General features: G+C 40.6%; 1 protein-coding gene across 1 annotated transcript in view; it reads left to right on the top strand.

The window, feature by feature from the left end:
• The window catches only part of impact (impact RWD domain protein), a 43,515-nt gene that overhangs the window by 2,171 nt on the left and 17,759 nt on the right, over positions 1-23,585 (top strand). Inside the window, exons 4-9 of the mRNA XM_074668607.1 lie at positions 47-109; positions 241-326; positions 8,767-8,895; positions 8,988-9,082; positions 12,112-12,185; positions 12,643-12,733. Coding sequence (XP_074524708.1) covers positions 47-109; positions 241-326; positions 8,767-8,895; positions 8,988-9,082; positions 12,112-12,185; positions 12,643-12,733 — 538 coding nt within the window. The remainder of the gene's footprint in view (positions 1-46; positions 110-240; positions 327-8,766; positions 8,896-8,987; positions 9,083-12,111; positions 12,186-12,642; positions 12,734-23,585) is intronic.

Raw genomic sequence — 23,585 nt, 5'->3', positions numbered from 1 at the left:
CAGTGTCTCTTTCCTCGTCACACTCCATAACCTTTTGTTTTTGCAGCGCCGCGTGGCTGCGAGGCCCAGAGAAGACTGAGTTGGCAAACAGCCTGGAGGACCTCTACGTGTGAGTTTCTCTTTATTTCTGGCCTCAGAGGGGGGGTCTGACAGGGATGTTTTTCCAAAACAAAAAGCTTTGAATAATTATTTCCACTGGGCTGTTGTGAATCCCTCTCTCACACTAACATTTAATTTCAGGGAGCACGCCGGGGAGAGCAACCTCTACCTGTGGGTGGAGAGAATCAGAGAGTTCCTGCTGGAGAAGTCCCAGAGCTTGGAGGCAGGTGAGGTGTGAAAATTAGATTCATGCTTCAGGGACACACTCACTCGAACATTTTGTAAAGACTTCTCTTAGCACATATGCAGATTACAGAAATGGGAAATGAGTTTTCAGAAGTGGGTTTTAAACTTTAGACAGAAGGTTACAAAACAAGACTTCCTATTTCCACCAAAGACTGTCACTTTTAACAGCTGACACACTTACCCTCCCTTTTTTGACCTCAATTTGTATTCATAAATGTGCATATGTCATTTAAATATAGCACATAAGTATTACTATTGTCTTCTGTGACTTCAGCACACCAGATTATTCTTGGCCTTATTTTTCCTCACTTTTAGCTCTGTCTTAAGGTCAACTTAACAACGTGTTGTGTTGATAATATCTGAGCGCAAACAGCCCTAAATACCTCTGCAGCTCTGTGCACATGGCTCTTTGGCTCTTGTTCTGCGTTTGATTGCAGAGATGAGCAGTTAGCATCTCCACTCTCAGCTGCTCTGTCTGCTCTCATCCTGATGGAGCTCAGATCTGCACACAAACAAATGCTGAGCTGGATGAGGTGGCAGACTTTTTACCTGGTGTACTATGAAGATGAGTCATTCTCCAAAGGGGAACTCCATCTCAGAGCCAGAAAGAGCAGCTCATCCTGATTTAAAAACTCTTATCTTTGTCTTGTGTGATGGCTCCAGACTGTCTCTGTATGTGAGGACAAAACGCACTGTGTAAATGTAATGTGGGCTGAGGTCGAGTTTGAGAGAGCCTCAGGCTGATAGAAACTAATGTCAAGGTAATTCTAATGGACTTAATGTACAGATTTACATCTTTCAGGGTCAGGTAAAGCAGTGTTTCTCAAATTGTTTCAGACCAAGGACCACTTAGCCCTCCTAGGAAAACTCATGGACCACTAAGCTACAAAGCCCCTTCCACTTTGTTAAAATCGAGTATGGGCCTCATTCACTAACAGTGCGTGTGTGCACAAGTTTGTGCCTATGAATGTTTGATGCACAAACCTGTGATTCATCTGTATTTTCTTACTTGAATTAGTTCTTACTCTGCCAAAAAATTTAGAGCCTCCTCAGACCACGAGTACGCACGAATGATGACGATCGACTCTCAGAAAATGTTAACACACTCTTTTAACTAAATGCAAAACATATTAAGACTACTTTCAATAAAAGAAGGAAAGTCTTAAATAGAATTCAATAATAAAATCTCTGAATTTACTAAATGTATTAAACGACCATAACTTTAATTATAAGTAAACGAATAGAATAGAACAGAATAGAACAGAATAGAATAGAATAGAATAGAATAGAATAGAATAGAATAGAATAGAATAGAAAGTACTTATTTTATCCCCGAGGGGAAATTCAAGAGGAGTCACAGCAGCAATCAAGAAAACAAAAGTAAAAGTGTGTAGAAAGTGCAAAAATGTGAAAAAAGGTCCATAACAAGACAGATGATGACAGCTCTTCCATCATTCTCCAGTTCAGCCAGCCTCCACCTCCACAGGGTCCAGGACTGAGCTTCTTCAGTCATGCTCCACCTCTGTCTCCTGGATCCTGTCTGCTTACAGCAGGCAAAGTCCTTCCAATGTGGCGTTCATGTCCAATGTTAGCTCTGTTAGCCATGTCAGTGAATATCATGATGCTACTCTTCCCTCTGTTGCTGGGTTAGCACAACTAGCTTGTCCATCTTATTGGAGATAGATCTTATGGCTGGATGGAAGGACAGGTCCATGTCGTCACTTCTAAGCTCACACCTGAGAACCAGCACGTTGTCCTCACCTCCTTCTCCTCATCTTGTGGGAAAACATCAGGCCTTGCACTAATTAGCATTGACATGCTACAGGCTGCTTACAGCTAATTTCACATGTAAACAATGCAGCCATGGTTACATGTAGGATCTCCAGACAAACACAGGAGAAAAAGTAGTAAAAATATCACTGAAGCCAAAAAAAGTTTGGTGTCCACGACCAACAAATGAACCGTACGAAGTAATGATCCACTCCAAATGCAAAAATGACCGAAAAGAGATGAAAAATGAAACGGACAAGGAAGAGAGAGCTGCCGTAACAGGCAGCCACAACGGAGCGGCGTCTAGCCACAAATCCTAATGAATTTTGAGTTAAATACTTGGTTATACTATTAAAAATATCACAATGTACATTTTAAAATGTCACAGTTTGATGTTAATTAAATCGCCAGGTATTGTAAATGCAGCGTCTTGAATGAAGGTCAGTTATAAAGTGAAAACTGAATGAAGACATGAAATAACTGCTTCTCCTGATAACTTAATACATTTTCTATGCAAATGACGCGCACACACCTTCACTGTTGGCTTAAACCTATCGATTTGTTTGCAAAAAATATCCAGCAACGTTTAAATGTTTTGTGTATGTTTTGTATACAAGTTGGGATCTCCCTCACAGCACCCAGGAGAGCCAGCTAATTATTGATCACCTCGTAAAGACTCCTGGCACGTGTCTGTCCGTTCATAGTGATTCTGATTCACCATACGCGCGGTGGTGAGGAGAAAATTGGCTGCTGCAAACGTGTCACGAATCCTTGTGTGCAGAGTAAGAACATTTCTCCGCATTTATTAGTGAATGAGGCCTAGTATGAGCAATGTAGCCTCTGTAACATGGCCATCGAGATGTGTCTAAGCTGAACTTGATATGTGTTTTTATCAAAAAAACTTCAGATTACCACATAAAGAATTATTTGGTTGCATGATTACATTGAAATTTTGTGTTCATAACTCTGAAGGAAACCTGAGAGTAACCTTGGTGTGTAACTTACTACTCACAGTGAAACTGAAACTCAGCACAAAGACATGAATTATTGCTCCTCTGGGTGATGTAATGAACTGAGAAGAGACTGTTTATTTTGCAGATGTATTAGGAGGAGAGAAGTTCTATCCTCTTTCGATCTGAACGCTTCTGAAGTTATTAATTAGACTATAATGAAGCAGCTAACAGAAGAGAAAGTCTTGGATGGAAGTAGCTTATCGCTAACCCCTGTTCATCAGAGAAGCAGGCCATCTTTCCCAGAGGCTCGTATCATCCTCTGACGATAGCTGATGGGTTCAGAGATTACTAACAAGCTGGAGCTCATTATGAAGTCTCCTCTTCATCCGTAGGTCAACATTAAAACATTTTTAATAAACACATAATCGCATCAGGGGTCCAGAAGAATCTGCCCCTCGACCGGCCTTCGTCTGACTGTTCTGCTGAGATGCTCCTGCATGAGTTAAGTCGCTCTGATGTGCTCTGAAGCAGTGATAAGATGAACACAAAGGCTGTAAGGCCTTAAAAATCCATCAGAGTCTGACTCTGAGCTACTGACTGAATGAAGATGGATATCTATGTAATGCTCTCTGTTACCCGCCGGGATCTTTTCAAGTGTAAAAAGAATCAAAGATACCCAAATGAAAGATTTTCTACAGGTGCCACCCTGCAGCAGTTTCCAGAAAAGGGAGGGGGGAGGGGGGAGGGGGGAGGGGGGAGGGGGGGTGTGTCTCTGTGGGTTCTATTATCGAGCCAGGCGGTCTTTAACAAGCCTGAAAAATATGAACGCCCCCTTCTTTTTGATGCAGCTTAAAGCATGTCTCTGTGAGGTCCATGTGTAAGAAGTGAAACTGGTTCAGAGCACTTGAAGCTCAGAGGACAGACGGCCGTTTCCCATTCAGATGAGAGGGACACAGAGGGGGGAGAACGAGGGAGCACGAGGCAGGAGGGGGAGTCAGTGAACAGGAGAGAGAAATAATGGAGCTGATGATGAATGAAACCTGATGGAGGGGCTAAAAAGATATTGCTCACCTGAATGTGCTGACCTTCTTACTGTTAATGAGTTTAGCTCTGTGGGCTGTCAATCTTTTAAGTCTATGCCATCTCTATTGATTTTGGAAGGCATTTCATGATCCCCAAAGGGTCCCAGACATCACACATTAAGACAATTCAGACTGACAACATGAAAATCCTCTAAACACACACTGAAGGACTCAGTGCAACTGCTACACCACACACTTAACATTTGAGGCAACCATTCCACAGACACTTCACGTGACTTCAGAAGATAGACAAACGTGGCTGGCGATCAGCGTCAACCAACTGTCCTCGCCTGTGTTCTGTCATGCAACAACAAAAACGAGTTTAGTTTATGTTCTCTGCCATGTTTCTGAGCTGTAACATCTAGTTCATAGCACTTCCAGTCCACTCCTCTCATTGGTTGTTGCTGGTATTCTGTCAATGACAGCCCGACCAGGAATCATGAATATTAAACATGTTCAATATTCATGGTGAATTGGTCCCTGAGGAGGGACAGAGCTTTTGATCTACCGTCAGCCCTCACCTTTGGCCATGAGCTTTGGGTAGTGACAGTGAGAATATGGTTGCTCAAACAGGTGGCTGAAATGAGTTTCCTCTGAGGAGAGCTTCGGAAAGAGCCGTCACTGCTTTATGTTGAAAGCGTCCTGTTGAGGCTGTGCAGCATCCTATCAGGATGCCTCCTGGGCGCTTCTCTTTGGATGATTTCTGGGCACGTCCGACTGGGATTGGACCTCCTGGGTTGACCCTCAGCTCTCAGGAGGGATGCCATTTCCCATCAAGGCTCAGAATTCCCAAGGAGGAGCTAGTCAGAGGGATATCTGGGGCAACTAGGTTTGCCTGCTGCCATCAACTCCTGAGAAATGGACAGATGGAAGGAGGGACTTTTATTACTAATAATAATAATAACTTTTTTTGTAAAGCACTTTTTAAAAACAGAAGTTAACAAATTGCTTTGACAGCCAGAACATATAAATAAACTCAAGCTTCAACCCATGAACCAGGCAATACGAGAACCATGCAATATAAAATGAAAGGACAAGGACCAAGATAAAAGCTAAAAACATCAATCAACAAGAAAAAAAAGGCAATGAAAGGGGTTGGGAACAGAGAACAGGATGGCAGGTATAAAAATACAATGTTAAGAGTTTTAATAGAATAATAAAACAATAAAATTATATTAGTAGCAATGATGAAATAATGACAAGAGACAAAACAATAAAAAAGCTAACAGGACAGTAAAACCAAGGTGAGATATGAATAAAAGATACAAGATAGAGGACAAAAAGACAAAAATACAGCATCACATAAAAGCAAGTTCATAAAAACAAGTTTTTTAAAGTGACTTAAAGGAAGCGACTGACTACACATCTTTCTCCTCTGACAGGTCGTTTCAAAGTCGAGGAGCTCTGATGGAGAATCCTCAACCAGCTTTAGTTTTGAGCCTCGACTTTGGAACAATAAGAAAGCCTACGCCAGAGGATATGAGGCTGCGAAGTGGCTCGTATGGTATGAGTAGCTCTGAAATGTGGAAGGCAGAGTAGGGAGGCTAAAACTGGAGTGATGTGATGCTGTCTACTAAAACCAGTTAAAAGCTGAGCTCTTGCATTCTGAACTAGTTGGAGGCGAGAAAGGGATTTTTTATTTTAGGAGAGAGGAGAAAGTTACAGTTAATTGAGCCTTGAAAAAAATGAAAGCGTGGATTATCTCTTTTTTTGTTAAATCTTAGCTTTTTGTTAAATCTTTGATTTATGCAGATGACTTTAGGATCTGCCAGAATCATAATGCTGTGACCAATAGGACTATATGACTTTATTTTCTGAGTAATAGAAATAAATAGTTATGATACACTTTTACAGACCTACACACCTGCTGGAGGGAAACAAATTAAACTAAATGCAATGTTACGTGTGTGACACCTGGACTGTGACCCCTGCCTCCTATAACTTTTTTTAAGTTAAAATTTTAGGCATTGTTTTGTTTGTATTGATAGAAAAACTGGAGAAAGGCAGGAGATGTGGGAAGTAAAGAGAGAAAGAAGACTTGCAGCAAATAGCAAATAGCCATGGATTGGAGTTGAACCAGCTACTGTATAATATATAGATGCAGTCTGTGCTACATCACCCATCTGTTCCTGTTGCAGCGTAATGAAGCTAGTCATTGGTAGGGAACCATATTGAATACGGCACAGGGTTTGAGCTTCCTTTCTAACAGCTATAGGGCGTCCATCAGTCATTTGAGCTGAGCTGAGCCTCTGATTGGATCAACCTATGATCCTAATATCTTATAAACCTCAGAGTTAGAAAAAAAATCACCCCCCCTACAGTGTGTGATGATAGTGAAATCAGCTGTTCATGCTGGTTTTGAACCAGGCTATGGGCATGTTTTTTAATGTTGTAAAAGTCTATTTTGGACTTGATGTGTATGTGGTTTCCGGTCTTTCTGCAGCCAGCCTCCATGCGCATGCGCCAAGTGGAGTGTGGCGTCAGTGTTTCCACTAAAAGCACCAGCTTACTGTTAACACCGCAATGGTGGCTGCAGCATTTCAGAGAAAATCCACTCTGTTTGCATTTTAGATAGCTAAACAGCTAAAACGCTGTTTCCATGTAATTGAACTGTTGAAACACAACGACACTCTTGCATTTCATCCTAAAACCGCTGTCATGGAAACGGCCCCTAAAATCAATACATCCATTGACGTCAGTGTCTCTAAACTCAAGAGAAGTCGCCAGATTTTTTAATTTTTTGAAAAAGAGTCACTAAGGGTTTGAAAAGTTGCTATATATAGCGACAAAAGTGCCCACGTGTCCTCTGAAGACCAGAAAGCTGTGGATGAAGGTCTGCAGCAAAGACTTGTGGGAACGAGCTGAACTTGTAGTTGTACTGCGCATTTAGGTAACAACAGAGCATGAGCAGACAGGATGTAGCCTGACAACTTTTGTCTTTACCGTTTACATGACAAAACTTTACATTTGATCAGTTGGGGAAAAGGAATAATCCACCCTGTGAGACCAAATTAATTCTAATCAGTTTTGGCCCATTTGTCTCATTGAAGTGTTTATAGGGAGCATTTTTTTCTGTTTAGGCTTCTAACCCAATTCTTACCAGAATATTAGGCTCCATGGAAACCCAGCTAGTTGTTACTGGTTAAGGTGCACTGGGTTGGATTGGACTCGGGCCCCACAGTCAAGGGCTAACCTCATGGGGCAGGTAATCTAGTTCTCTAGGCTACAGAGACACCTCACCTGCTGATCTAATGTACTTGATCTTTCACCTTACAGCAGATGTTTGACTTTAACACTCAGAGAGTTGTCCTTTGTTGTTGAGAGCACGAAGATGAAGCCCTCTTCTTCGTTGGTATTTAATCTGCAGCTTCACTCAGACTGGTAATTGATGTCATCCATTATGAATTGTGTATCAGATTATGAAACAGTGTTTAAGTCCATGTTAAGGTCACATAATGCTAATTTGCTAATAAGGAGCCCAGTGTGTGTCGGTTTAATGACGAGCTGCTCGGCTCAGTGACGACCTTTAAACACGCACATGCTTTGAAAGGTGGCTGAGGAGGGACATTTCACCTCAGTGGTCCACATTCAAAGTAAGAGACTGTGTTTAAACAGTTACAGAAGACAGACGTCATCAGATAGTGGGACGTAGTTTGTCAGGATGTTGACGTAGTAAATAGAAACGAATAGAATAGAACTTTGTTTTCATTGTAACAAGTACGACAAAATTGAAGTCACAGCAGCAATCAAGAAAACAAAAGTAAGAAAGTGTAAAGAAAGTGCAAAAAGGTCCATAAGAAAATAGATGATGACAGGTTGTCCATCATTGTCCAGTTCAGCCAGCCTCCACCTCCACAGGGTCCAGGACTGAGCTTCTTCAGTCATGCTCCATCTCTGTCTCTTGGATCCTGTCTGCTCACAGCAGGTGAAGCTCTTCCAATGTGGCGTTCATGTCCAGTGTTAGCTCCGTTGGCCATGTCTGTGAATAGCATGATGCTACTCTGCCCTCTGGTATTCCCTCTGTTGCTGGGTTAGCACAGCTTGATGGAAGGACAGGTCTATGTCGTCACTTCTTAGCTCACACCTGAGAACCAACACGTCGTCCTCACCTCCTTCTCCTCATCTTGTGGGAAGACATCAGGCCTTACACTAGTTAGCATTGACATGCTGTAGGCTGCTAACAGCTGAGTTCACATGTAAACAATGCAGCCATAGTTACATGTAGGATCTCCAGACAAACATAGGAGAAAAAGTGGTAAAAATATCACTGAAGCCACAAAAAGTTTGGTGTCCATGACCAACAAATGAGCCATACAAAGTAATGAGGTAATGGGTAATGGGGTTAAAGCTGCGTCAGGCTAAACTGACATATATCCACACGGCTACAGCAATGAGGAACCAGCACAGGCATCCAGACGCTGGCCTGAAAGCAGGACTGGAGGCTGCTGTCGTGGTTGTTGGGTGTCTTCTGTAACTATGTAAATTGTTCAGCTACCTGTTGTTGCCTGGAAACAAATGAAAAAGATTTAACTCTTACCAGGCTTGTCTGGGTTAATGAGTTTTAAATAAACTGAAATAACTTTCTTAACAGTAGGTCACCTTTTTCACATTTTTAGTGAACCAGTCAGTAAACATCAACATGACAGCTGAGGAGGAAGAGGGTGATAATGATGAAGACCTTCCAGACTTGAGGACGCTCAGACTGAACACGGAGAATGCTCACCTCTTCATGAAGGATGCAGACGGTACCTCTCATTAAAGTTTGAAAATGTGGTGTTTTTTTTCCCCCTACAGCTCCTGGTTTTCCCATAATAAACTTGAACCTTTCCTCCTGCAGATGAAGAGCTGCCTCCCATTAAACATGGAAACACAATCACAGACCGACGCAGCACCTTCCAGCCTCATTTAGCACCTGTGGTGACCCCCAGACAGGTACAGAGCAAATATGAGGATTAAATTAAAAAAGGAGGATGTGTTTTTCTCTCTTTTCTCGTGAAGACTAACAGCAAATGACAGCTCATAAAAGTTTCAGTGGAAATAACCTCACACGGAGCTTCTCCTGTCGTAGGAGGAGAATATAATTATGGAAATCTGAGCAGCAGCTTCATAAATTGAACATCATCTGGCTCGTTCCTGTAGAAACCCTCACCCTGTGAGTGACTCTCAGGTAACACACTGATGCTTCTTAAAAGCCTCCACCTGCTGAGAGGAGCTGTTTACTCCCAAATATTTACAGACACAGCTGTCGTCCTCAGGGAGCAGAGCATCTGAAGAGACCTAAGCAGCATTACATCCTCTGCTCTGAGAGGCTTTAAGTGTTCAGCTCCGGCTCGGAAACGCTCTGATCCGGCTCAGCTTTGATTCAGTAGCAGCGTAGAAACTTTATTCAGCTCTGGTGTGTTTGACATCAAATAACTCGATAAAATGGTAAAAGGATAGCTACAACAGCAACAAAGATCACTGAGTTTAAATGTTGAAAGTATGAGAGGAGTGCAAATCTACAGAAGAAATATAAAGTTTAAGATTTAATTGAAGGCAAACTGTTCCAGTTTAAATTGATGTTTTCTCAAAAAGCTCATTTATTGTTCATTGCTGAGAGGAAGAGGCCCCAAAGGAAATTAAACAGACATCTTATTCACAAAAGACGTGTAAAAAAACTCCACAAACTCTGCTGTAGAGCAAACAATATCTCTATGCACAAGTGTTTGTATACATTACACATTCGATTTAAGCTAAACGTGACCTGCTTCTTTTCAAATGATCTCATCAGGAATAGGTGGTAACCTCATCACAGTATTTATAACAGTTGTTGCGCTCAAACCTTTCGGTGATCGAAACAACAATTCACCTGTTAATTTTGTGTTAGTTGCAGGTTTGTACGATAATTTGTTACCTGACAGTGTTGAAAGTTATGATGACCCAGTACATATTTCATATTCCAGATCTCAGTATCCAGAATATTGCCAGGATCTGGATCATACTTTTACGTCTGTCAGAAATTATGGTGACCTTGTCTTGTGTTGTTTTGCAAAACAATCTGACCATTTATGGTGGAGTTATATACACATATGGTGAAAACGGCCCTATCGCACAATGATGAAGAATCCTTTAAAAAAATCCTGGATCCAGACGGTGATTCAGATCATATCCAAAATGTAATCACTTCCTCCTTATCCAATTTTGAACATTCCCTGAAATTTTCATCAAGATCTGCTTGTTACTTTTTGAGTTATGTTGTTCACAGACAAACAGACAAACTCTCCCAAAAACATAACCTCCTTGGCAGAGGTAACTAAGATGAACCAAAATCAACCATTACAGAAAACAAAAATAGTCAACAAGATTAAAATCATAAAAGACAAATAGAGTAAGACATAAAGCAGCCCATTTCTTCATCAGCTCACTTTAATAATCTATTTGATTACATACGGCCTCTGCCTGGATGGGGATGTCTAGTACCTGTATCCAGCTAAGAGGGCCTCCAATTCAGGTAGAGAATCCCTTGGGAAACAGGTCAAGGCTTTTTGTGGGTGGGTAGTCCATGAGTGGTTTCCATTGCTTTTCAGCACTGCACTAATCCTCTCATGTGGAAGTACAGAAAAAATCTCTCTGAACCTTATCGTAACAGCGGGAGGTTTGTCTTTGATCCATCTCGACAGTATGCAATTTCGTGCCAAACAATTTATCGAGCAATTCAAATTTAAAAGAGAGGAGTGCCACGAACTTGGACAGCAGGCCAAGTAAAAAAAAGGCTGGGATCCTTGGTTATTTTAGTTTTGAAAATGACGCTAGGCTTTAATGCTATACAAGACCAGAACTGTGCTTTGTATTTACACTGCCAAAAAGGATGAATGTGGGCCCATCTCTCTGAGACAATTCAGACTTTGTGGTGACAGGCCTGGGTCCATCTTATTTTGGACAGAAGGTGTTATGTGCAATCTTTGAAGAATTTTATACTGAGTTTCCCTCAGTCTATTGTAAGAAAAGACATTTTTGATATAATTCAGAGCTTTTTGTCAGTCGTCTTCTATGTACTCATTATCTAGATCCCTTTCCCATTTACGCTGGACATTTAACAAGCTTGTGAATAAGTATATTATAACAAGGAGTAAGAGGAGGAAATAAGATGGGAGGAGTTCGTGCAGTTAATGAGAAAGTAGGGGCACTTAATCTGGGAGTATTCAGGGAGGGAAGACGCAGCTCTCTCTGTAAGTACCACATTACTGTTTTCTAATAATCAGGAGTTAAATCAATCTGGAGCTGTTCAATCCCTGCATGGAACAGCTGTGACATTATACACGAGTGAGTGTTGTATTCATTTATTTTGATCAGAGAATGATGTGAACTGAAACTTGTGGCACATCTGTCATGAATCCATATCTAAACAAAATGCCCTAAACAAAGGACTTCTTCTTCCTGTCCAGCTGATCACGTATGTGATTAGATTTAGCTTCATCAGGCTGAAAGCACACAACACAGCTCTGTGCTGCATGGAGTGGAGACGCAGGCAGCTCATCTCAGTTACAATCAGCTGAAAACTGGAGCAGACGTCGAGACGCAGCAGATAGAAGCATATGATGCACAACTCTTGTTGCTATTGGCGACTGCAACCCAGACTTAGTGAATTCCCCCTCAGTTTTAGCAATTAAAATTTTGACTTTCTTAATACATGGTTGACTCGTGCTGTCTTGCTGTTGTCAGCATCATCTTCATGCTGTGATCTGTACCTTTTACTGCAGACATGTTTGTGAGTCGTCTCATTTTGTTGAACACTCGTCCTCTCAGAGTTTCATCGTTTTTATTCTGGCAGCGTGCTGCAGCAGGGAGTCTTTGAGTCAGCAGTTTTATTTCACAGAGGAGTCCATTTAAATGAGAGGGAGAAAGACAGAGGGAGAGGAGGGGAGAAAGACAGAGCGAAATGATGGACTAATTCAGGTTTCTTTTGCTCCTCTGTCCTCCAGGTCAAAATGGTTCTGGAGAAGCTGTATGAAAATAAGAAGATTGCGAGTGCCACTCATAACATCTACGCGTACAGGTCAGTGGTGTCAAATATCTCTTTCTGACGGAGCATCTGTCAGGAGTTAATTATGCAAATGAAGAGGTTGGAGTTACAGTGTGTCTCATTAGTGCTGAAGAAATGAAGAGTGTGTCGTCTGTAAAGGTCAGACTCCTGTATTAAAGGTCAGAAACTGCACCAGAGATGGTGAAGACTTGAATATGATGTTGTGTACAATGTAAAAAGTGTGTGTTTCTTGTCCTATGTGTGTGTTTTGTGCTTTTGATACCTGTGTGTGTGTGTTTACTCTATGCAACGCTGGGTCTAATGAGGTGGATATGGAGCTGCTGGTGCTGCCAGGCCGATCATTACCGCTGACATTTAAACCACTTTAAAAACTTTCAGTGTGAAGAGGCGTCACTCTCTCTGCTAAATGTCTTCATCCTCTCCACCTCGTGCCGAGCTCTCCTGATGCTCTGTTTTTCTGTGTCCGCAGGATTCACTGTGAAGACAAGAACAGCTTCCTGCAGGACTGTGAAGACGATGGTGAGACGGCAGCAGGAGGGAGACTCCTTCATTTACTGCAGGTCAACATCAACACTCTTTATTTATGCTCTTAATATGTTATCAATACTTTTATGAACAACACTTTATGTAATGTGTTTGATAGTGGAGGTGATTCCTTTACCACATAAGTGAAAAGAGAACATTAGAGATTTGTCACCAACAGTGTTTGGAACATAGACTGTAAAAAAAATGGACGTCATCTTGCTCGGCTCTAAGTGAGGTTGCCACAAAAACTGCTCCCCCTTGTGACCGACTGCAGTATAGGTAAAAACAATCCATCTCCCCCAGCCATTCTAGATGAGCTGTGGTTGAACTTAAAGAAAATGAATATACCTGGTAGAAATGTTTCTCACATCCAATTGTTGTGGTGATTTGAAGATATAATTTGGCTGCCTTGAATTCAAGTTCTCTTTTTTCTGAAAAGTTTTGTTTTCATTAGATATAAGAGGTTAAAAATGACGTAACGTTGAAGGATGATTGACTGCCATTGGCTGCCATTCTTGTGTATTATTTTCAGGGATTGTAAAATAGTTTGGGAGAGAGAGCAAAGAAGAGATTAGACTCTTGAAAGAAAAAATAATTGTTATTTTTGTCACCCAGCTCCACTCAGATTCTCTTCGAGTCCCTCATAGTTTCTACTGGGCAGACTGGCTGCACAACTGCTGCACAACGGCTGCTAATGGCGGCGCCTGTGACGGCGGTATTTTGGCTTCAAAACCATACAATGATAAATGGCGGAGCCACACTGTCCACTCTATATAGAGTCTATGGTTGGGAATAACAGTGTTAAAACTTAACAGTGTTAAAACTAACAGCGTTAATAATGCTGTGACTTTGCCCAGTAACCAAGCAGCAGATGTACTTGGTTAGATATGACGTGAGTTCAGGTTGTTCTTTGTGTTCTCTTTGCTTTTGAGAACTCATCACCAGCAGTACGGGCTTTTGACCAATCAGAAGCATTCCTCTCTGTTGTTTGTTGGCCTTTGATGTTTCATTCTTTTGTATTCTATTTTGTTTCTTCTATCAGTGTTACCGTAGTGTCTGCATGCTGTTATGAAGCTTTGACCAACTACGATGTTTATTTTAAAATCCACAGTCTGTGCATCCTTTAGTACCCAGCTCTGCACAGATCACACAACACACACAACATCTTTCATCTTTTTTTACCAAACTGATGCTCTATGACAAGGATAAGCACTCAGTGAAAAAACCCTGACTGTAGCTGTACAGGCCAACACATTAGAGGTATGAAGTAAGCACATCCGTTTTCTGGTATTCAGTCAAGTTAGGCCCATGACACGTTGGGGAGTTTCTACACTGATGATCTGCCTGAGGGGGATAAAGGCGTGGATGAATCATAATTACTTAACAGCTCCTGAACAACAGCTATTTTTATAAGCACTTCACACCGAGATCAGTCATTCCATAAAACCACTTAAGCCTTGTCTGACCAGAACATCCCACTTCATCACTGATCACCAGTGAAGTGTAAAAATGTACCCTCATGTGAACATAAAGGCCCACATCAAATCTCTGCACATGTACTTCCTTTTTTGTGTATGCAGTTTCTGGTGTTTTTCAAGCCTGCCCCAAGTGGACACTCAAGGAACTGCAGTTTTTTACACTTCTACGTTGAATTCATATTTTTAGACTGTGGGTTGCTGCTTGGTTACAGCTCACGTTTGACCTGACTGTGGTTGGAAGGCAGTTTCAGCTTTTTAAATCCATGTTTGGCTGATGAGTTATCAACTTTGAAAGGACAAACCTGTGATACTTTGTTGTGACTTTACTAGACTCCACTACATGAGTCCACCTGATCACTGGGGGAGTGATGTCAGTGTTTATAAACAGCTTATATCCTTTCTTTGTTCCCCTTTTTTAGTTTAGAAAGATGCTAGAATAGGAATGTTACAGCAAAATGGGCCTGTTAATGTTAAAGCTCAATTTTGCTGTACACTCTCACTCCTCCCATTTCTATAAGAGGTGTGAAAAATATTGATACAGTGATATAACCGGATACTTTGACCTCTTATACAATATTGATAACTCTTGATAATGAAAAAAATGTAATCCACAGTATTTTAGCCAAGTTGTAAGTAAAATACATAGACTGTATAAAACATGGATGTAGCCTCTGGAACATCACCCATCTGTTCCTGGCACCTGAAATGAAGCCAATCCACGGACACAGCCACATTTGTTATGGCTGTGAGTTTCATTTCGAGCAGCTACAGGATGCTGGCCAGTCATGTGATCTGAGCTGTGTCTCTGATTGGACAATCAAATGATCCTTACAAAAACGAATAACTTAACTGTACAGTGTGTGCCAATAGTGAAATCAGTGTTCTAGACCAGGTGTGGGCAAACTTTTTGATTCGTGGGCCACAATGGGTTCTAACATTTGACAAAGGGGCCGGACCTTCCTTTTCTTGGGTCCGTTCATCTTTACAGAAGGGCTGATGGGTCAGAGGGTAAAGTGCAAACGTGGAGAAATAGGCCTACGCTTTACCTCAACAAAGCCAATGTATCTACAGTGCGCCATCTAGTGGGAAGACATCAGAATTGCAGGGAAAATAAAATATTAACAAGGTTTATTCATTTAATTTTTTCAAGTTCGGCGGGCCGGATTAAAATGTTCAACGAGCCACATGTGGCCCCCGGGCCATAGTTTTCCCATGCCTGCTCTAGACCCAAGCCGTTTTTTGAACCGGGCTGTAAATATGCTTTTTAATGCTGTAAAAGTCTGTTTTTATGGCTGTGTGTGTACTTGACTTCCTGTCTTTCTGCACCCTGTCTCAATGAACAGCAACATTTAGCACTTCCGCATAGGCTTCATTTTTACTATCTGGATGTTGCGCCATGGTAAAATACTACTTCCACACATCCACTATGGAAGATGGCGCTGAAAAGCATCTCCACTGTGTGTTGCCCATAGACTGTATAATCAAAATAATCTCAAAGTATATATATATATATATATATATATATATATATATATATATATATATATATATATATATATATATATATATATATATATATATATATATATATATATATATATATATATATATATATGTGTGTGTGTGTGTGTGTGTGTGTGTGTGTGTGTGTGTGTGTGTGTGTATAGTTTTCTGCTTCTCACCATGCTCAAATGCTCAAAATCCAAAAGAGAATCTTTAATAAATACTAAAAGACCATTAGTTCTCCCAACTATATGGTGTCTGCTCATGCTAAAATTTCACTTTTTCTTAACAAACTTTAGCTTTCATCCTCTCTGTTTGCATTTCTAAACGATCTCTTTTCATATATTTCCCTGTGAGTCTGTCAGCTCTGTAAAAAAACTGTCTTCCTACTTTCAGACCCTGAGATGTTGCCAGACTCAGGTTAGCGCTGTGGAAAACAAGTCAGACGGTAACACTGGAAAAGGATTACTGAATGAGTCAGTGCAGCTCACATTCAGCTTTTGCTTTGAGTTGATATCCCGTTGTTAAATTTCTTGTCTGCATCCAGCTTTCTTTTGGCTTTTGCATATCCAGTTAGCGTCAACACAAAGCTGCTTTGTTCTGTTTCAGAAGCTGCACAAAATTCATCCTCAGCTGTGGAATGAAAAGTTTTGTTTCCCCGAGTGAGAAGATTTCTTCAAACTATAACCATTTACTACATGTTCTCTGTGGGAGATCAGTGCCACAAACAGCTCTCATATTTGGAGAGAGTATAGATGTAAAACAGTGATGTATTTTTTTGTTCGAGTCAAATGGAAAGGATAGACTACTGCAGCATCTGTTCAGAGATAAATGTTACCATTGTTTCTAAAGCTGACAGCAGGTGATGTTTTTATAATGACTTTAAATCAATATTTCATAACACACACATTCCTGACATTTAAGGTACTTGATATGAGCTCTCAACACCCTCTCAACGGCTGACTTTTCTATAATCAAATGGTCAGCTCTTACCTTTCAGTTCAATTTCCATGGTTTTGTTTATAATTAAGGAAATGGAGTTAAAGATCAAACAAGCTGACTCAAAACGTGTCAAAGCTAATCATTGAGTTTTGTCATTTGATGAAGATTTAAAGCAGGTTTCAACATAACCAGACAGAAAATGTCAGAAGTAATAGTCAACAATGAGTAAACAAAAAAACACAAATTACTCTTTTGGCGAAATAATTTTTGATCCTCTTAAAGATGCTGTAAGAAGGATCTTTTTTAATTGGACTGCAGCAACACCTTTTGGCCCTGAGTCTCACAAACAATGTGGAGAAGACGTGACTCTAATAAAGTTGTGTGTTTGTTTTGGAAATAAGATAAGAAAGAAGATCAGATCACAACAAATTATATCAAGACAACTTTTTATTGGATATAATGCAATGAGGTAAGGTATTTATCAGTACAGTTATGTAGTGCTCTCAAGTTTGAACAGACCACTGCAGAATAACTGCTGCATGTGGGTTGGAATGAACATTATCACAAACAGCTAAGCCTATGTTTTAACCTTTAGGTCGTACTTTTTTTTTCTTCTGCTCTTCTGTCCTTTTTCTGTCTGACAGTAAAGCTCCAGTGTCCACTATCACTACAAAATCAATCACAGAAATTGTTTTCAGCAGAAAAAACACACAGATATGTCTTCTCACAACAAAATTTCATCAGCCAGTGTGGCGTTGTCATGGAGACTAAATCAATCCAATCCTCGACCTGATAAGGAAGCTAAAAACTAGCATAGGAATAATCTATTTTTTCTTATTTTTTCAAGATTTGTTAAAAATCTTTCACAGCCCCTTTAAATAAGATGACGTGAGGTAAATGACATTTCATTGATCAGCATGTCATCACTGTCATATGTTTTAACGGTAATGTGTGAAAAGGCTTTGTTTGTTGACCTTTCATTGGAGTATTGACCGTTTGCAGTAACCTGTCTGCTATGAAGTTGCACATTCGTAGGTCAGCAGGGGTAGGTATCTATGTTAGGCTGCAGAGCATTTTGGTTGTTAATTATTTGCAAAGTGTATTTTGGAGCCATGAACGTAACATATAGAGTTGTCATTGGTGCCTTCTTAGACCTTAACTTATGTTTCAATTAGATCATGTATAAGACTCCTTTTTTTCTGCCTCTTGAAGTTTTCAGAAATAGGATGTGTACGTGTTCTGTGAGATTATGTAACGATACATTTTTATACTTAATCTCAATGTAAGCTTTAGTTTGAGAGAGCAGAACTTTTGAGGCTTATGATCTGAATCATGATGCGTTGGATGTGTGCAGAGTCAGATATTAAATTAGTGTGCTTCTTCAGGAAATGATTCCTAACTGCTAAACTTTGAGAGACGTCCTCACCAGAATATCCCTGCTTGTGTTACCATAATGAGTAAATTTCCTCTCTGCTCCTCTTCACAGAAAACGTCCATGATAGTAATTTCACACAATTATTAATCTTTCATCTCACATCCCAGAGAGGCACTTGTTTCTGGCCGTCAGATGGCTCTATGATTCACACCCACACCCACGTCGCACCGAGACGTGCAATTGTCCACACACTTTGTATTTCCCAGAAAGGCTGAGAACAAAAAGTTTCCTCGTGGTTCTGTCACTGAATGGTTATCAGAATTTTCCCAGAAAGGACTCTTGAGTCATGCAGTATTACCCCGTTAGAGAGAGATAAATATGTGAGAATTTAACTTTGGATTCAGGAACTGAGAGCTGTGAACAGAATTCAGATGAAAGAAGTTGCTATTAAAAAACTGTACTGCTCCTTTAATAGAAAGTCTGGGTGGTTCAGTCTTGAGGCCTGCAAGCTGACCATGTTTAGAGTCAACGTCCAGAATTTTTTACTTTTATATCCATGTTGTGAATATGGGAAAGAAGAATAACCCCTTTTCAAGTTTTAGTTAAATCTGCTTTTTTTAATCTGTGATGGATAAAGTTTGTGTGCAAAGTTTTTATCAATCAATCAATTAATCGATCAATCAATGAATCAGTCTTTATTTTTACAGCGCCAAATCATTACAAACATTATCTCAAGACACTTTACAAAAACATTTACAGGTCTAGACCCGTAAATGTAAATACAATTTTATAAGCAGAAACCCAACATCAAGACAAGATAAGGAGTCTTATCTTATCTTAATCCACCATGAGTACAGGACTTTGCAGCATTTAGCAAGTTTCAATGGCAAGGAAAAACTTCCCTTTAACGGGCAGAAACCTCAGACAGAACCAGACTCATGTTAAACAGACATCTGTCTCGACTGTGTTGGGGTTAGAGAGAGACAGATAGAGGAGAGAGAAGTATAGAGAGAATCACTTAAATGGAGCATGAGGAGTTTCAGAGTGATCTTGAAAAACTCTGCCTTCTAGATATATGTCTGATCGTAATCTACACTTTAAAATTAGATTTTCAGCACCAATATAGGTTATTTCAAAATGCTATTTCTTTATTCGCCAATCCACTGGGGCAGGACCAGATTGATTTATGGCACGTCAAAGTCTCTCTGACAACACCACGCCGGCCCACAAAGTTTAGTAGTGAGAAGACAGATCTGTGTTTTCCTCTGCTGAAAATGATTTCTGTGATACATTTGTAGTGATGGTGGACACAGGAGCCAAACTGTCAGACAGAAAAAGGACATAAGAGCAGAAGAAAACTAAACGGGAGAGTGACAGAGCACGAGTTAGAGGCTAAAACACGGGTGGTGAACTATGATAATGTTCATTCTAACCCACAGTCAGCAGTTATTCTGCAGTGGTCTGTTCAAACTTGAGAGTCTATCAATAAAATGAAGAGTGAGGTTACGTTAGCTCTGATTGGTAGATGACTGGAAGGACATAATGTCTTAGAGCACCAGGCTGTGAGTAGCTAACCCTAACCTACCTAACCCTCTAAAGACAGAACACTATTGAACAACAGTACAAACTTACTCATTTTTTTTATTGCTGGTGTTAAAAGGGCTGAGCTCCATTCTATTCCAAAACAAACACACCATTATATGAGTCATGTCATGATGACAGTGAACATGTGATTTCATCCAAAGGTGTTGCTGCAATCCATCTCTAACGGATAGTCCACACAGTCTCTTTGAAGTAAGAGCTAAGCCTCAATAGGACCTACAGTAGTTAATCAAATCATTCAAAAGAAGACTCTTCTTCTTTTAGATATATTTTATAGTATTTTTAACATCTGTCACTGGATCTCTGTGAGGTAAGCAGAACAACAACACATTGTAGCAAAGTTTAACAGACATTGGGGCATTTAAAAAAAAAAAAGACAGAGGTAGAATTTTTTGTCACTAACAGAACAAGGTCAGCATAGAGACAATCTGCACTGCTTTGTCCTAAGGGGGCGCTAAACTTTCAGTCCCTCACTGCTACTTTCATCCTTCAAAGAACGTCCTCTCAACCCTTCTCTCCAAGCATGAAATTGAAGGAAGATATCTGAAGACCAGCCGGCAAACACATCAGGATAAGATCTTTTCCTGGAGGTGATGAAGACCAAACAGAGAGCTGAAGGAAGGTGAATATTGATCTCACCTGAGCCTGTTGGCTGTAGGAAAGTCTCCAAGCCTGCGTTTGGCTGAAGAGCCCAGAAGGAAGCAGTTCAGCAAATCATTAACCATTAAAGTTTGTGTCATCTGGTCTGAAAAATGCACCAGAGCAGGATTAGTTTTATATTTCTGTCCTTCTCAAAACCCCCAAATTAACCCAAAAACTATAAGAGTTTGGATGCTGTGTATGAAATTCATGGTTCAAAGTTTGAATTTTAAACTATATTTAAAAGCAAGTAGTTTAAACAACACATAACAAGATTAAAAATGGATTATCCTGCAAGTGTTATGACAGCATGGCTCAATAATAGGCTTAAAATAATTTTCAAACGATTAGAATCTAATCTATAATACATACACACTCTCCATGGTCACAAACTCAAACTGAGCATCCAACCTTGTTGAAAGGAGACACGAGGTAAAAAAAAAAAAAGGTTCAACCATTCAAACAACTGTTCCTCTCAACATGTACTATTTTACTGTCATATTTGTCTTTTCTTGCTGAATGCTTGCTGCCAGACACATGAGAGTGCTTCTTCTCAGACAGCTGGGCCACATTTACTCTGAGGGATGTGGCAGTTGAAACCCTCAGTATGGTTTGAAGATGGACATCACTGCCTCCTCTCTTGCTCTCTTGAATACGTATTGTTGCAGTAACAGCTCTTTCTTTAGCTGTGTGGCTCTTTGTGTCCACTCATCTCCCTGGTACTTTGCATACTGCCCCAACAGTGGACCGGGCCATGAACGCAGTGGGCTGGATTTCATTATAAAGTTTTATCAAGTATAGGGCTGTATGAAGTGACTGTGTGGGTCGTATCTAGCCCGCAGACCATGAGTTTGACACCCCTGTCTTGAGGTATTGGGATTGCGTAAGAAAATGTACCAGTCTGCATGTCTGACTCATAGTGTGACGCCAGTATAAAAGCGCCTTACATCTGCATTCATTCTTATATCCAGCAGGGGGCGATTCAACACTGACCACCGATAGAGGTGTGATTGTGTAAAAGTCTATTAAAAACATCTTCCTAGTGAGTTCATGGTCTCAGTCTCTAGTTCGAAGTCTTCAGCGCAAGAATGCATTTTATTTTATGAACAAAGCCCGGAGCATGTTAAGTTTTTAGTTTAAGATGAAGTTACTGGGGTCCCTCATCCAGGTCTACATTCCTCCTCGCCCACAACGCTCTACTTGTGAAAGACGCCTGGTGCTCCCAGCCCAGCGCGGCTCCAAATCACTAGCCAGACTCTTCTCCTCTGTTGTGCCCAAATGGTGGAATGAATTACCAAACTCTATACAATCCGCAGAGTCCCTTTCTACTTTGAAGAGATGTCTGAAAACGTATCTGTTCAGGGAACACTTGTGCATTTGAGCTGACCCTTCTCCTCTTTGCCCTCAGGGGTAGAATTAGTCAGTAGGTCTAAGACTCAGCTCTTGTGATTTTTTAGCACTTCTACTGAATGTTGTTGAAGTTTGAATTATACTGTTGCAGCAATTTATTTTTTGTTGTTTGAAAAAAAATGCACGTAACGGCAGCACCTGCAGCCGAATAACTTGTAGCACTATCTAGGTTTTTCTTCTGTATAAATTCTTGCTTGTGTTGTACGTCGCTTTGGACAAAAACGGCGTCTGCTAAATGAAACTGTAGAACTGTAGAACTGTACTGAAGAGTTTGCTCATTAATTAGTGTTAGCAGTGTTCAAATGTTTAAACCCTACGGGAAGATAAGACTTGTTCACAGCCTGGTAGACAAACAGTTTGAGGTTTCGATTTAGGGTGCCAAATTGTAGCATTTTCTGTGATTGATCTTAATAATTATTGATGAGCAATTATCAAAAAATGCAGATTTTTTTCCTGACAAAAACAACAAATGATTTTTCCCCCCCAAAAAAACAAATTTTAGATTTAAACAACCTTCCACAACCAGGTATTGCACAACTACAGAACATATGGAGGCAAAGAGACGTTTTAAATGCTGAATATCAACATGTGGAGCAGGCTCACAGAAGTAATCTACATGGATACATGGTTATATTGAGCAAGGCTCAAAATACTAAGTGAGGATTTGCTGCAGTCTGTCAGCTTCATCCACTGATCAAGTGTTGTCCTGTTGAAAGTCCCCCATAGTGGGGAGATTGTTGAATATTGCCTTCCCCCAAAAAGAGCTAATGGAGACCTGGCACACCCCCCGCTGTGTCCGACACCTTCAGCCAGCTGGTTTACAAACTGGAAACACAACACAGGTGGCTAACCATAGAGGGCCATATGTTGTTTGTCCCTTTGAATATTGAACAAAAATTGCTATATGCAAGGATTTTCTTAACAGTTTCCTATTTCATTTACTGTTAGCGTCACTCTCTATAGATCATGTTTTGGGGGTGATTTGATGCTGACATGTCAACATGTCAAGGCATCATCAGATGCAGCAGATTTTGCTAACAGGTGTGGGCTTTGTTCACCTGAGGTCTGTACTTCGAAGCTGGATTTTCTCTTAGCGAGGTAACTTCGGGCTTAGTCCAGGTTTTCTGGTCCTACAACACTGGTTTACTTCTTACTGGGATAAATCCCCACGGAAATGTATGCCTAATGTATAACAGATCAAGGAGTGTAAAAACACCACCTCCTGGCCGATCAGCTCTCTTAGAAAATGACCTGCCCTCTCTAAGAAGATCCTGTCGACATTGGTGTGTGGATCGTGAGAGGAGCCCTTAGGAGACAAAGAGTTTAAGGGGAAAGATGCAATCCTTTAGATGTCCCTGATGACATCCTGTATGAAAGATACAAGTGTTCAACAAATGGATTGCGCTACATTTGTAAACTGATGGAGCCATATGTTACACCAAACGAGCTCACACTGTGTGTGTGTGTGTGTGTGTGTGTGTGTGTGTGTGTGTGTGTGTGTGTGTGTGTGTGTGTGTGTGTGTGTGTGTGTGTGTGTGTGTGTGTGTGTGTGTGTGTGTGTGTGTGTGTTTGTGTGGCAGGGGGTGCTGAGTCCAAAAAGCTTAATGGAAAATATAAACCACAGGAAGCACACTGAGGAGGAGCTCCAAACGTCTGAGCCATAATACAGTAAAACTGAGTGATCAGAGTGCTGTCCGTTTATACTGTCCAATGAATTAATATTGTATAATCTCATGGATTTAGGCATAAACAGAGCCTGTAATTTTCTGACAGCATTCCTTTCTGGCTTTTGCTGTAGTAGCAGTGTTGCTTTTTGGCTTAGATGATGAATTTGGGTTCTCTGTATTTATAAAGAATATTGTAAAGTAGGCTGTTCTGCAGGGTTTTTTTATTGAAATGATTGGCCAGGTGCTGCAAACACCACCCCTTTTACATGAG

Source organism: Halichoeres trimaculatus, unplaced genomic scaffold, assembly GCF_033239565.1.
Source record: "Halichoeres trimaculatus isolate MK-OKI-2021-1 unplaced genomic scaffold, fHalTri1.1 fHalTri1_scaffold_4, whole genome shotgun sequence".
Lineage (NCBI taxonomy): Eukaryota > Metazoa > Chordata > Actinopteri > Labriformes > Labridae > Halichoeres > Halichoeres trimaculatus.
Note: the sequence above shows the minus strand (reverse complement) of the source record. Positions and strands in the feature narration are given on the sequence as shown.